The 14,521-nt window shown below is 50.9% G+C and overlaps 1 protein-coding gene across 6 annotated transcripts in view; it reads right to left on the bottom strand.

Moving 5' to 3' along the window:
• Positions 1–7,965: 7,965 nt before the first annotated feature.
• The window catches only part of OS9 (OS9 endoplasmic reticulum lectin), a 30,599-nt gene continuing 24,043 nt past the window's right edge, over positions 7,966–14,521 (bottom strand). For 2 of the 6 annotated variants that reach the window (XM_057701601.1, XM_057701603.1), the window contains 10 exons: positions 12,558–12,768; positions 12,344–12,448; positions 12,007–12,107; positions 11,757–11,808; positions 11,301–11,389; positions 10,817–11,092; positions 10,375–10,564; positions 9,308–9,472; positions 9,038–9,150; positions 7,966–8,737 (listed from right to left, as the gene is read on the bottom strand). In XM_057701601.1, coding sequence (XP_057557584.1) covers positions 8,612–8,737; positions 9,038–9,150; positions 9,308–9,472; positions 10,375–10,564; positions 10,817–11,092; positions 11,301–11,389; positions 11,757–11,808; positions 12,007–12,107; positions 12,344–12,448; positions 12,558–12,768 — 1,428 coding nt within the window. In that variant the 3' untranslated portion in view covers positions 7,966–8,611. The remainder of the gene's footprint in view (positions 8,738–9,037; positions 9,151–9,307; positions 9,473–10,374; positions 10,565–10,816; positions 11,093–11,300; positions 11,390–11,756; positions 11,809–12,006; positions 12,108–12,343; positions 12,449–12,557; positions 12,769–14,521) is intronic. The other 4 variants (XM_057701604.1, XM_057701606.1, XM_057701602.1 and 1 more) reach the window with 3 other exon arrangements.

Raw genomic sequence — 14,521 nt, 5'->3', positions numbered from 1 at the left:
CAGGGAAGGGGGGAGGGCAGCGAGGGGCAGGACCCCTGCTGCCCATGGGGGTAGGGGGTTCCCAACCCTTTCCGTGAAAGGGACCACGAGCAGTGGAAATCAGGACGTTCTCCCCACATCCACCCATGGATGGAAGCTAAAGGGTCGGGGGAGCCGAAAGCCTGGGTCCCTCCTCACTGCTGCCTTGGGAGGGAGAAGGGATGGAGCCGGCGCGGGCCGAGGGGCACTGGAGAGGGGCCTTGTAATTTATTGCTTTGTTCCCCCACAAGGGGCGGGGCGGGCAGGGCTGGGGGAGGGCGTTTCAGGGTAGGGGAAGCCAAGGGTGGGCCGAGGGGGGGGCGGGGGGGGGGGTGCTCTCGGGTAGTGAGTGTCTGTGACCGTGACTGCGTACCTGTGACTGTGCAGCGCCCGTGGTGATCTGGGGTAGGGGGCACCCCTACAATGGGACCCCTCCCCCACTATTCTTCCTGTCCAGCCCCTCCCTCCCACTGGAGCAGCTCCAGACCCACCCCTCCACCCCGTGACCCCTCCCGGCCAGGGTTAAGAGGATGTGAGGTGGCTGGGAGGGTTTCCAGGCCCCGTGTCCCATCCCCAGAAAGAGGGTGGTGGGGTGAACTTACCTGGCCCAGCCCCGCCTCCCTCAAGCAACCCAGCCCTTGGGCCGTCTGTGTCAGTGGTTTCCGGGGTTTTTTTTTGTTTTTTTTTTTCCTGGCTAAAATATTTTGCAAAGGACCAGGTACCTGGGGAGAGGAGAGGGGTGGGGGCGGGGGGGAATACTCCCCCTCCTCTCCTCCAAGGCAGGTGGTGTGAATCTTCTTTAACAGCCATTAAAGAGGAAGTGATTTTGTCTAGGGGGTGAGCTGCTGGTCTGTTCTTGATGAGTTGGGTCAGGGAGTGGCCTTGGTCAAGATGGGGAACTGGAGGTGGGAGAGGGCCAGGGAGGGTGCCTCATGCTGGGGCTGGTGGCAGGGCAGTACCCAGAGGCGCACAGGTGGGTAGGTCAGATACGCCATCATGTACAGCAGTTCCGGGTTCATGTAGCGGAAGGAGACGGGCAGGTCAGAGCAACAGTGGGGACCCAGGGAGCAGAGAAGACACTGACTCAAGACAACTCCTTCTCTGGGAAGGAGTTGGGGTGTGGAGCTTAGAGAAGAGGACAGGGGAGGGGGCTGCTTGGAGGGGTGAGAAGATAGGGTAGCTGTGGTTAAGAGTGGGACCTTGGAGTCAGATCTGATTTTGACACCCGTACCTCCACTTCATAGGTGATCTTGGGCAGGTAACATTGGTGGCATCTTTTTGTTTGTAATCTCAACAATATCTGTTCAGAGGGTACCTGGTAAGGGCTCCAGTGTCAGCCCTGGAGGACTGCCTCAGGCCAGCCTGCTCACTTTGAGTACCTGGTACCAGAAGTAGAGCTTTATAGTAGAGGGTCCCTCTCCTGGCAGGGAGGCAAGAGATGGAAGCTTTCCCAACCACAGATGTCACAAACTCCGTGTTCAGCGGAGGCAGGCATTTACCCACCCCCCTGTCATGCACAGGACTACAAGCGCACAGCAGCCTGAGGCCAGCGCTGCCTCCAGGAGCTGCAGCATCTCGTGTTGAGCGCGTAGCCAGTCCTGCTGTTCCTTGTGTGCAGCTGAAAGCGTTTGAGCTGGCAGAGGGGCCAGGTTGGGGTGGTGTTGGGCAGCAGGCTGCACAGGCTGGGCGCAGCCACACACGTGTTGTCAGCCACCTTGACAAACCAGTCTGTGGCCCAGCCTCTTCCAGTAGAGTTGGTTCTGGCCTTCCACACCCCTCAGCCCCACGAGGGACAGTCAGCTGCAGGTGCGCCACTGAGCTGGTTGCAGGCACGGGCCCGGGTCCCGCTCACACGGGAGACCCCAGTTATACAGGGTCCTAGGCTGGGTGACCACCTAGCACAGCAGCCTGACCCAGGAAAAGGTAGATTCAGGGTTGCAGGTGCAGAGGCAGGTATGCCATTTAGGAGGCAAAGCAAGAGGAAAAGAGGCAAGTAGCAAAGAAGACTCAACTGGAAGACCCAGCTACCCCTTCCCCCTTTCATCAGAGACCCTGGACTCCCCTACTCCATCTCCACTTTCCTTCTTGGTGGCAGAAGCTAACTCCCTTCCTTAGAAGCTCAAGAGCGTTAGAGTCTATGGGGAGAAAACAAGGACCCTGGAGAGAATGACATGGCCACAGGTGACCACAGGCCCGTGGGAAGTGCCTTTCAGTCCCTCCCAGCGAATGGTGGTCAAGATGTCAGCACCCTCACATCAAATCCCCACACCAAGTACTCTACTTTTCGTCATGGGCTGCATCTTGGCCTTATGGGAAGTGTAAAGGGTGGTCAGGGATGGGGTGACAGAACATGGAGCCCTCCAGACTGTGGCAGGATAGGACCCAAGGAGGGGCCTCCCTGGGGGCTGAAGGGGAGCTGCTGCCCCTTAACGTCCACGCCAGCTTCCCAGCCCCCACTGGCGTCCTCACCTGGATTCCTGCTGCCGTCTGCCATCCGCTCTTCCTTACCCGCTGCTGGCTACTGTCTGCCGCGCACCCTGCTCCCTGCTCTTGTTTGCCTTAGCACAGCTGGGAGTCTTACCGGAAGCCAAGGGAAAGTAAAAAGGAATTTGTTATTGAAAGTACAAAGTGATGAAATCTGGCCAGGTCTCTGGAACTCTATTTTCTTTTTTATTTATTTATTTTTATTTTCTGTTGAGGTATAGTTGATTTACAATGTTAGTTTCTGGTAAACACCTAAGTGATTCAGATTATGTATGTATTCTTTTTGTGTATTATTTTCCATTATGGTTTATTACAGGATCTTGAATATAGCTAGTTCCCTGTGCTATACAGTAGGACCTTGTTGTTTGTTTTATATATAGTAGTTTGTATCTGCTAATCCCAAACTGCTAATTTATCCCTCCCCCACCCACTTTCCCCTTTGTAACTATAAGTTTGTTTTCTATGAGTCTGTTTCTGTTTTGTAAATAAGTTCATTTGTATCATATTTTAGATTCCACATATAAGTGCTATTACATTATACATTTGTCTCTTTCTGACTTCACTTAGTATGATAATCTCTACATTCATTCATCTTGTTGCAAATGGCATTATTTCATTCTTTTTTTATGGCTGAGTAGTATTTCATTGTGTGTGTGTGTGTGTGTGTGTGTGTGTGTGTGTGTGTCTATACACATCTTCTTTATCCATTTATCTGTTGATGGACATTTAGGTTGCTTCTATGTCCTGTCTATTGTAAATAGTGCTGCAATGAACATCGGGGTACATGTGCCTTTTGGAATTAGAGTTTTCTCCGGATATATGCCCAGGAGTGGGATTGCTGGATCACATGGCAACTGTATTTCTAGCTTTTTAAGGAAACTCCATACTGTTTTCCATAGTGGCAGCCCCAATATACATTCACACCAACAGTGTAGGAGGGTTCCCTTTTCTCCACACCCTCTCCAGCATTTATTATTTGTACACTTTTCAAATGATGGCCACTTAAAAAGTGTGAGGTGATACCTTATTGTAGTTTTGATTTGCATTTCTCTAATAATTAGCAGTGTTGAGCATCTTTTCATGTGCCTGTTGGCCATCTGTATGTCTTCTTTGGAGAAACGTTTATTTAAGATCGTTTGGTGGTGGTGGTGGTGGTGGTGAGCTGTATGAGCTGCTTGTATATTTTGGAAATTAAGCCCTTGTTGGTCACATCATTTGCAAATATTTTCTTCCAGTCCACAGGTTGTCTTTTAGTTTTGTTTATGGTTTCCTTTGCTGTGCAAAAGCTTATAAGCTTGATTAGGTCCCATTTCTTTATTTTTGCTTTTATTTCTATTACCTTGAGAGAATGACCTAAGAAAACATTGCTATGATTTGTGTCAGAGAATGTTTTGCCTGTGTTCTCTTCTAGGAATTTTATGGTGTCATATATTATATTTAAGTCTTTAAGCCATTTTGAGTTTGTTTTTGTGTATGGTGTGAGGGAGTGTTCTAATTTCATTGATTTACATGTAGCTGTCCAGCTTTCCCAACACCACTTGCTGATGTCTTTTCTCCATTGTATAGTCTTGCCTCCTTTGTCAAAGATTAATTGACCATAGGTGTATGGGTTTATTTCTGGGCTCTCTATTCTGTTCCATTGATCCATATGTCTTTTTTTTTTTTTTTTTTCCTGCCAATACCACACTGTTTTGATTACTGTAGCTTTGTAGTATTGTCTGAAGTCTGGAAGGGTTATGCCTCCAGCTTTGTTCTTTTTCCTCAACATTGCTTTGGCAATTCTGGGTCTTTTATGGTTCCATATACATTTTAGGATTATTTGTTGCAGCTCTGTGAAAAATCTCATAGGTAATTTGATAGGGATTGCATTAAATCTATAGATTGCTTTGGTAGCATGGCCATTTTAACAATATTAATTCTTCCAATCCAAGATCTTGGTTAATCTTTCCATTTCTTTGAATCATCTTCAATTTTCTTTATCAATGTTTTATAGTTCTCAGCATGTAAGTCTTTCACCTTCTTGATCAGGTTTATTCCTAAGTGTTTTGTTGTGTTTTGTTTTGTTTTCTGATATGATTTTAAAAAGGGATTGGTTTTTTACTTTTTCTGATATTTCATTGTTAGTTAAAGAAATGCAACAGATTTCTGTATGTTAATTTTGTATCCTACTACCTTGCTGAATTTATCAGTTCTAGTAGTTTTGTGTGGAGTCTTTAGAGTTTTCTATATATATAGTATAATGTCATCTGCATAAATGACAGTTTTACTTCTTTCCTTCTAATTCAGATACCTTTATTTCTTTTCCTTGTCTGATTGTTGTGGCTAGGACTTCCAATACTATGTTGAGTAGAAGTGGTGAGAGGGGCATCCTTGTCTTCTAGATTTCAGCGGGAGGGCTTTCAGCTTTTCACCATTATTGTGTTGGCTCTGGATTTGTCATAAATGGTTTTTATTATGTTGAGATCTGTTCCCTCTGTACCCACTGTGGTAAGAGATTTTATCATGAATGGATGTTGAATTTTATCAGATGCTTTTTCCACATCTATTGATATGATCATGTGGTTTTTGTCTTTTCTTTTGCTGATGTGGTGTATCACATTGATTGATTTGTGTGTGTTTGTCCTTGTGACCCTGGGATGAATCCAATTTGATTATGGTGCATGATATTTTTATGTGTTGTTGGATTCAGTCTGCAAATTTTTTTTTGAGAATTTTTGCTTCTCTATTCATCAAAGATATTGGCCTGTAATTTTCTTTTTTTTGTTGAGTCTTTGTCTGGTTTTGGCATCAGGGTGATGGAGGCTTCATAGAATGACTTTGGGACAATTCCCTCCTCTTCAGTCTTTTGGAAGAGTTTGAGAAGGATCAGTATAAGTTCTTATGTATGTTTGGTAGAATTCCTCAGTGAAGCCATCTGGTCATGGACTTTTGTTTGCAGGAAGTTTTTTTGGTATGTTTGTTTAAATTACAGATTCTATTTCACTTCTAGTGATTGGTTTTTTCAAATTATCTATTTCTTTTTTTTAAATTAATTATTTTATTGGCTGTATTGGGTCTTTTTTGCTGTGCGTGGGCTTTTTTTTAGTTGCAGTGAGTGGGGGCTACTCTTCATTGTGGTGCGCAGGCTCCTCATTGCCGTGGCTTCTCTTGTTGTGGAGCACGGGCTGTAGATGCATGGGCTTCAGTAGTTGCAGCACATGGGCTCAATAGTTGTGGCTCATGGGCTCTAAAGCGCAGGCTCAATAGTTGCAGTGCACAGGCTTAGTTGCTCCGCAGCATGTGGGATCTTCCTGGAGCAGGGATGGAACCCATGTCCCTTGCATTGGCAGGCAGAGTCTCAACCACTGTGCCACTTAGGAAGCCCTATCTATTTCTTTTTGATTCAGCTTTGGTGCAATGTATGTTTCTAGAAATTTGTCCATTTCATCTAGTTTGTCCAATTTGTTGGCATATAATTGTGTATAGTATTCTTTTATTTTTATTTTTGTATTTCTGCAGTATTGGTTATTTCTCCTCTTTCATTTTTAATTTTATTTGGGTCCTCTCTCTTTTCTTCTTGGTGAGCCTGGCCAGAGGTTTGTTGATTTTGTTTACCCTTTCAAAGAACCAGCTCTTGGTTTTATTGACTTTTTCTATTGTTTTTTAAAATGTTTTATTTACTCTCTGATCTTTGTTATTTCCTTCCTTCTGCTGACTTTACGTTTTGTTTTTCTAATTCTTTTAGGTGGTAGGTTAGGTTGATTATTTGAGCTTTTTCTTTTTTTCTTTTTTTTCCTTTTTTTTTGAGGAAGACCTGTATAGCTATGAATGTCCCTCTGAGGACTGTTTTTGCTGCATCCCATAGATTTTGTATGGTTGTGTTTTCACTGTTATTTTTCTCAAGGTATTTTTAAATTTCCTCTTTGGTTTCATCATTGGCATGTTGTTTAATCTCCATGTAATTGATGTTTTATTTTTTCCTCTGTGGTTGATTTCTAGTTTCATTTCATGCTATCTTTTCTTTGTAGTCAGAAAAGATACTTGAAATAATTTCTATCCTCTTAAATTTGTTGAGGCTTGTTTTGTGTCCTAGTATGTGGTCTATCCTAGAGAATGCTCTAAGTGCACTTAAAAATAATGTGGGTTTTGTTTTTGTTTTTTGTTGTTGGTTTTTTTTTTTTTTTTTGGGATGTAGTGTCCTGAAGATATTAAGTCTGACTGTAGAACTACATTTTCTGATGATGTTAAGACTCTACCTCTGTCAAATCAAAGGTAACCCTCCTGCCCTAGCCTGTCCCCACTCTCCCATTCTAAAGATTCTGCTGTAGCTTCTGATCAGCTTTTGGTATTCCTTCTATGACTCTTGCCTCCAAGTACCATCTAGTCTCTTCAGAACTCAGCAGCTGGTTTATTATGTTATTGAGCACTTCCTGTGGGCCAGGTACTGTGCTAAGGGCACAACACACACTCTGTCTCATTCAAGCCTCACAACCACCTGAGGCCAGTACAGTTATCCACAGTTTACCCATGAGAAAACAGCACTGGAAAAATTAAACAACTTGTTCAAGTCCCTGCTAATAGTAAGTGGAGGGGTAATGATTTGAACCCAACATTCTGACTATAGCTGCACTTGAGACAGTGTCTTAGATCTCTCCCCTCAAGATACACAAATGGATTTGGGGAAGCAGGATTTTAGAAGCCTACCTATTTGCATTTTTAAATAAAACAATTTAAGCATAACTTGTGTGATAATAAGTACAAGACCACTTTCAGCAAGAAGAGGGTCAGCCTCATACAGCTTCCTTCAACAACTGAATCCCTCTTTCCACTTTTGGAGACCTGGGAGGTCTATGCCCTCTATCCCTTGTCTTGTGAGTCAGTGGCGTCCTCAGCAAAAATGCTGCACACCTGAGAGATGCGGCCAGAGCAAGAGGAGAAAGTGGGGGAGGCAGAGACCTAGACTTGCACTTGGCAGTGAGGAAGAGATGGAGACACCTAACCAGGCCTGCCTACCACTGGCATACTAGGAAGCTGACCTGTGTGGGTGGCAGCCCTCTCTCTGGGCATGGCCAAGGGTAGAGGTCTTTTCTGGGAAATGAAGTAGTATGGTTGGCAGGTATGGGGATGGAGTCTGCATCACACTGGAGGGAGAGCTCAGCAGGAGGATCCCTGTGGTGGGGTAACTCCGTGTATACCTTGTGGCTTTCGAGATATAAAGTGGGAGAAGAGAAGGAACAGAAAGGGACAGATGAGGAAAAGAAGGGACACCCCAACACTGCACGTGGTTCAGTCCTGACCAGGCCAGCAGGCTTTGTTTGGCTCTCCTGGTGTGTTCCTGCATACCCCAGCCCCACTGCGACTGCCCAACTGTGGAGCACAGAATGGGATCAGAGAGTGTGCCCTCCATCCTGAGAACACCACGTCGCCTCCCTACCGAGCCCCCACACCACCTACCCCCACAAAAGGAAAAAAAAAGATTGATGGTTTGAGGGTCCAGTTCTTTATTTAGAAACCTGATTGTTCTAGAACGTGGTGGGTGGGTCTGTAGCCTACCCTTTTCACGGGACTGTCTCAGAGGTGGTGGGCAACTTTCTTCCCATTTTCTCAGCAACAGAGAGAAGATGCGTCACCTCAGGAGCACAGACTGTAGGGAACAGTGTGGGAAGGGAAAGGGGCAGGACATCGCAAGCCCGTCTGGGGGAACGGGGCAAGGTGACTCTGCACAGGAGTGGGGCGGGGGTGGGGGCTGCCTGTCCGCGACCGCTGCCCTGCCCCGCTCTCCTTGCTGCCCCTGCTCCACGCCACTCGGAAGCTCTCATCACGCGCTAGGCAGGGAGGGGGAAGGAGCCCACAAGCGGGGGGAGACAACAGGGGAAGGCGGAAGGAAAGGGAGCAGGTGAGGAGAAGCCCGGGAGAGCACATCTCACAGGCCTGGGAGGCCTCAAGACGGCTCTCAGCAGTAGCAGCAGCACGTGCCCCTAGGCCCCTCCACACCCCCAGGAGGACCTGCACGTTCACAGCTCAGCTCTCCTCGGCTGTTTTGCCTTCAGGGCCCCAGGGGCTGGGGGGGAAGGAGGCAGGGCCAGTCTAGGAAGACTCTGGACTCCCTGGCAAGCGGATGGTGGTGGTCTCAAAAGTCAAACTCATCCAGGTCCCCCGTGCCCTCCCCACCCCGAGAGCCCCACACCCGGCGGTAATTGCTCTCCAGCTCCTTCTGCCGCTGCCGCTCTTTCTGCGCCTCCTCCGCTCCCTGCACCTGGTGGGAGGGCGTGGGGGTGAGCAGAGGCCGAGGGAGGCTCCGGGCCCTGCAGGACCCAGCGGGGCCGGGCGAGCACAGGGGAGGCAGGAGCCAGCACACACACGGCTCCTGGGGCTCTTGCTGAGGGCGCGATGCCCAGAACCAACAGCCTCATCGCACAGTTGAGGAAACTGAGGCTCAGACAGTGGCGAGGCTGGAAGGTGCCTGGGGGACTCTAAACCAGGCCCTCAACGCCTCAGCCTGCTGGGGAGGAGGGAAGGCTGGAGGTCCAGGACTTGGGGGCGGGGCGCCTCTCACCAAGATATTGAAGAAAATCTCCTTGAGGTTTCTCGTGTCCTCATCAGTCAGCCAACGTGCATCCTCCTCAGTCCCTTCAGCCCCTGGTCGGACAATTTTGATCTCAATTTTGCCTGGAAAGGAGCGGGATGCACAGTGAGAGGAGAGGAGGGGTGGGAGTTCAGTGCAGGTCCTCTGCCCCCTGGGCCCCCAGCTGAGGTTCCCAGCCCCTCCACTTTGGCAGCAAGCCCTTCCAACAGCTCTGAATCCAGCCCGCCCTCCAGGGCCCACCTTCGGCCGTGAGTCCCTCCCTCTCCAGCAGCTCTTTCACCAGCCCCTCGATTTGTTTCAGCTGTGGGTTTTCCCGTTTCATCTCGAGGACAGTCAGATCCTGATTGGGGCCTCCGTGACGGAGCTTGGTGACCCGGACCCGGACTCTGTGCTCAGGATCCTCCTCTTAGAGGGGGAGACACAGGGAGACAAAGCAGAGCCGTGACTCCAGGGTTAGGGGCTGTGGTGGGCGCCTCTCCCTAAGCCATCAGCTGGTTTTGGCAGTGACTCTATCTCGAACAGATATATGAGCCAGGGCTCAAAATAAATGCGTCCCGATCACCCCCAGGCTACTGCGACGTATGAAGCTCCCTCCACCAGCTGCAGCCTCCTTGCTCCCCTCCCGACCCAACCATTCTGCCCATCATCACCTGCAGGAAAACGACTGTTTTCTGAAGCAAAAATCAGGCCACCCGGGCCTGCAAAGAAGTTTGTTTTAAGAGGCAGGTTGGAAGACTGGTTTGGCACCCCACAACGTCGGGACTCGAAAGACATGTCAGTGTTTACAGGAGAGACAGTGGCATGGGAGATCTGAACTAGGCCATCCCATCTGGATTGCCTGGTCTCCACACCCAAAGGCGCCGTGGAATGGACGCACAAGAGGGAGGGAACTTCGAGTCCGTCCAGTCTTGTGAGCAGCTGGGCTGCCCGTTCACATGCCGCCAGCTGGGGCCACGTCCCCTGCAGTCCCAGCTGTCGACAGGCAGCTTCCATCACCGGTGTGTGGTCTTCGGCACACAGGCTCACAGCACGCGGTGAATATCTACCGATCACCCACCAGGTGCCGGGCAGAGTGCTAGGCACTGGATGCACAGGAGCGAGCCGGAGACAGCCGCCCGAGCCAGCCACACAGGCTCTGAGAGCTGCTCCCCACAAGGATGACGAGGAGGTAACCAGGCAGGGGGAGAGAGATGTGGGGAAGAAGGCAAACGTGAGAACAGCGTTCCGGAAAGAGAGAGAGAGTGAGCGTTCTCAGACGGGACAAAGGTGACGGACCTGGCCGTTCCTTCCTGTCTGACAGCGCTCACCTGCTGGTTGCGGGGATGGGGGGGGCTTTCTGGGGACAACCCTCCTCTTCTGGTGCTTTTTCATCAGCTCTGGACTCTGTTTCTCCTCCAGCCTTTTGATGAGTTTGTTGAGAGTGGATGTCAGGGCCAGCATAGCTCGGTCACGCTCCGACTCCTTCTTCAGCCCATCTGGGTCCAGCTCTTTCTCTGTCTGGGAGGCCCCGGTGGGAGTGGAGAGTCAAGGGTCTGGGGAGTGAGGGGGCGGTCCATGCTCTACAGGGGAGTAATATCTAAGTCTCATTCTTCTCTCTGATCCCCACCGCACCCCCCTGTTAATTAAGTAAGGAACGAGCAGTTCAGGGCGCCAGGTCGTGTTCCCCAGGCCGGTGAGGCGCTGCCCCGGGCCTGTCCCGCCCGCCGCACAGACAGCTGCAGGAGCAGCAGGCGGACGGGCGGCGCTCACCTCCCGGATGATGCTCTCCAGCTCCCGCTCCATGCCGGCCTTCACCTCTGCACGGAGCCGGTCTCGGTCGGACGGGAGCAGCATCCCTTCCAGTTCCTTCTCAAACTCGCCCAGCAGCTGCCGCTCATCCTCGTCTTCGTCTTCACCCTCATCGTCCTCCTCTTCTTCCGCCTCGTCCTGGTGGACGGGATCACCCTTTTCCTTCCCCTCTGGTTCCCTGGGAGGGGCTGCTGCAGCACGGTCTCCAGGCTGCTCTTGGCCTGCGTTTGGCTTCCCCTGGGTGGGGATCAGGAGAGAGGGGGAGAAGGGAGATGGGTGGGGTTTCCGCAGAGACACATGGCGGGGGGGCAGACAAACAGGGATGTGGCGGCGGGGGACTCAGGAGGAGGAACGGACGCTGAGGCAGCTCCTCCGGGCCCAGGTCAGGGGTGGCTTTCTGAATGCTCCCGGCAGGTTCCACCCCTCCCTGGAGCAGGGCCCATACCTTTCTTGTTCCACCCTTCAGCTCCTCTATCAATCGCATCAAGTCTGCGGGGCTCCGAATGACTTTGACCTGCACGTTGTTCTGAAAATCTGAGATGAAAGAATAGGCATGGACCCGTTGTGTCTTTAATTCTATTTTTACTTCCTGAGGAGAGGGGTTCAGGAGATCCAGGAAGGACACGGCTCCTGCCTCCAGGAACTGCCTGTCCGGTCCGAGAGGTAGGGGCCAACGCACCCCTCCAGAGAGCACCTACGTGGCCTCAGGGGGCCTGCCAGGTGAGAGAGCAGGACGCGGACAAGCCGCCGAGCCCCTGCGCTCTCACGCACTCCTGTGCAAAGCCATCGCTGCCGGCCCGCTGCCCGGCCTCCCTCCGGGTGCTCAGCTCTATCCCGGCCCCACCCCTGCCGACAGGAAAACACACGCGAGCAGTAAAGGAGGCGCGGAGGGCTCCCTCACCCTCAGGAGAGCCTGCCGCTGGGTCCGCTGCCTCCAGGTTCGGTTCCTGCCCCTGATGAGGAGAAGAGGGCAGAGTCAAGCAGGCAGGCTTATGCACACCAACCGTACTCTTCAGGCAATGACTCTGGGTAAATCCTTGCATCCCTAGGTAAATGGAGGTCATCTCATAATGACCTCAGCTCGAGGGGCCCTCCAGCCCAAAGCCCAGGCTCAGCCTCATCAGAGAAACAGCTAGGAAGCTGGCTCTCACCTCAGCCTGGGTCTCCTCCCGTTCTGGCACCTGTTCTTCTGGCTCGTGAAGCATCTTCCAGAAATCTGATTCCTTACTGTCATCCTTGGCTGGGCTTGGCCCTGTAACACAGAGAACAAGGGGGAGGCTGACAGGAGGGGAGAAACTGAAGGGAGCACGTGGCGTGGGCCTCATTCCCCTCCTCTGTTACTAAGGGGTTAGGGCCCGGAGAACTTTTCCACCCACCCCAACAGTCAGGGCTGCTAAGGACAGTACACTGCTGGGCGTGCAGGACAGTAACGCTGGAGAAGGGGAGACATGGAGACACGTTTCATGGAACAGGTGACGCAGGACCTACCTGCTTTCCTTGGAGGCACCACCCCAGGCTTGGTCTCACTCCACAGGTGAGGGTCCAGGTCTTGCTGCCCCTCTGCAGCTTTGTCTCCGTAATGCTTCGCGTCTACTGAAAGACAAGCGCAGCAGGACAGGGACACGTTCCTCTTGGCTCCTCAACACTTTATCTTCTGCATGTCCCTTCCTGTGTCTCTCCTTCCTCTTTTTAAACTACTCACCGGCTTGCCTCTGCATGTAGGCCATGTACTCGTCAGGCTGCAGGGCAGGGTGACAGAGGATGGCCTGGGGAGCAGCACTGGGTGGGGGGCGGAGGAGGGGGTGAGGGCAGAGCCGCGGGGTCCGAATGGTCAGCACGTACGAGCAGGACAAGGGCTCATCCACGCGATCGATGTAGTCCCCGGAAATACCAGCGCCCTCGTCACAGAGGAACTGCCAGGACAGAGAGCGGGAGTGAGTAGGACTTCCCACCAACTATCACCTGAGTCCCCGGGACAGCCGTCTTCTGTTACGCACACGTGGCCTGTCAGGCGTTGTGCACGTGGCCCTCTGTGTGCACACAGTGTGCAGTGGCGCTTCACATGTGTCCGCTCAGTGAGTTACCACAAAAGCCCAGCGAGGGAGGGATCAGCGTTTCAGCTCTGCGGCTCAAGAAACGTGGGTTTGATGCCGGGGGGCCTGTTCAGGCTGACCGGCTGGTGAGTGGTAAAAACAGGAATGAAACTCGGGCAGCTTAACTGTAGGTAAGCAGCCCATTTCTGTCTCACGTTCTTGCTTTGTATACATACAGTATGTACATACTTCTACATATGCGACATATACTTTCATGTGTGTTTGAAATCTATATATTCTGTGTGTGTGCATATGTGTGTGTCTGTGATTTTTAAAAAACTTCACACAGCTCTAAGGTCCTTGCGTTATTGAGAAAGAGAGTAAAGACATCCGTGTGAGCCTCTGATAAATGCAGGATCCACCACTGTAATTTCTAACGTAGGAGAAAGAGAGGCCCCGATTCTGAAGGGCAGCGTGAGGAGCTCTTCCCAGGGAAAGGCCATAACCGCTGAGCCGTTTTCTAAAACGCAGGCAGACAGCAAATCAACATCTACTCAAGAAAATCCACTAAATCTTGAACGGTGAAAGTTTGTGGTACTTGGGCCATGACCTGCTCCCTCTCTCTCTTCCCCCAGCCCCCACCTCACAGCTCAGTTAGACAGATGCTCCACTCCAGGTGGGCGTGGTCCAAAAAACGGGGCTCCCTATCCCCTCAGCATGCAGTCAAGAGGTATGATATCTGACCAGAGGGGTAGGCCACTGATATTTCTCAGTCCTCCCTAGTTCCAAGTTGCAAAGAATAAATTCCTGCTGAATGTGGTCAAGAGACTGAAGACTCCCTTCCTCCACCCAGCCCCACGCACAGGGCAGAGGCTACCCCTCCGGTGCGGCAGGACAGGAACACTGGGCCTTGATCACCCTCACCACAGGTCACGAAAAGGGCAGAGCTTTCACAACAGAGATGCCGACTGAGACGCCCTATCACCCTTGCCCAGCTCCCTGCTCATAAAACACAAGTGTCACTCTGACAGAACTGGATCGCTGTCCCTGACACCAGCTCCGGAGCAGGGCTTAGAGATTCTGCCCAGGGGGAGAGGCAATCCGTAAGAACAGGGAACTCCAAAGCTCTTCCCAAAGGAACCGACTTCCTGTGAAACAGAGTATGGGGAAGTTTAAGCTCAGGGCACTTTCCAACAAAGTGAAAATTCTGGTGGTAAGCACTGAAAACAACCCCTGTAAAGGGCCCAGATTTAATTGGCTCGGACTATGGAGCAACTTACGCCCCACATGTCACGAACTATAGAGCAGTCGGCTGGCAATTAGCAGCTATGAAGAGCGGAGGCAGACAGATGAACACATCAGCAAAAGAGACAAAGTGAGCCCTGCTGAAACCACTGTCATCTAGTGTGACTGTGAGCACGCCGAAGGCTGTGCCCTCTGGGGAGTGACATCAGAGGCTTCATATTGCAGAAGTACACTTTATTAAAATAGCCCAGCCAAGTCACTAAAGAAATAAACAAGCAAACAACTAAAACAAGTCTTGTGGTGGAGGGCAAGAATCAGTATCCAGACTTGCTCCAGTATATGACCTAAAATGTCAGTTTTTTGAACCAAAAATTATGAGATATGCAAA

The sequence above is a fragment of the Hippopotamus amphibius genome, chromosome 12, assembly GCF_030028045.1.
Source record: "Hippopotamus amphibius kiboko isolate mHipAmp2 chromosome 12, mHipAmp2.hap2, whole genome shotgun sequence".
NCBI lineage: Eukaryota > Metazoa > Chordata > Mammalia > Artiodactyla > Hippopotamidae > Hippopotamus > Hippopotamus amphibius.
This window is presented reverse-complemented; position numbering and strand designations above follow the sequence as displayed.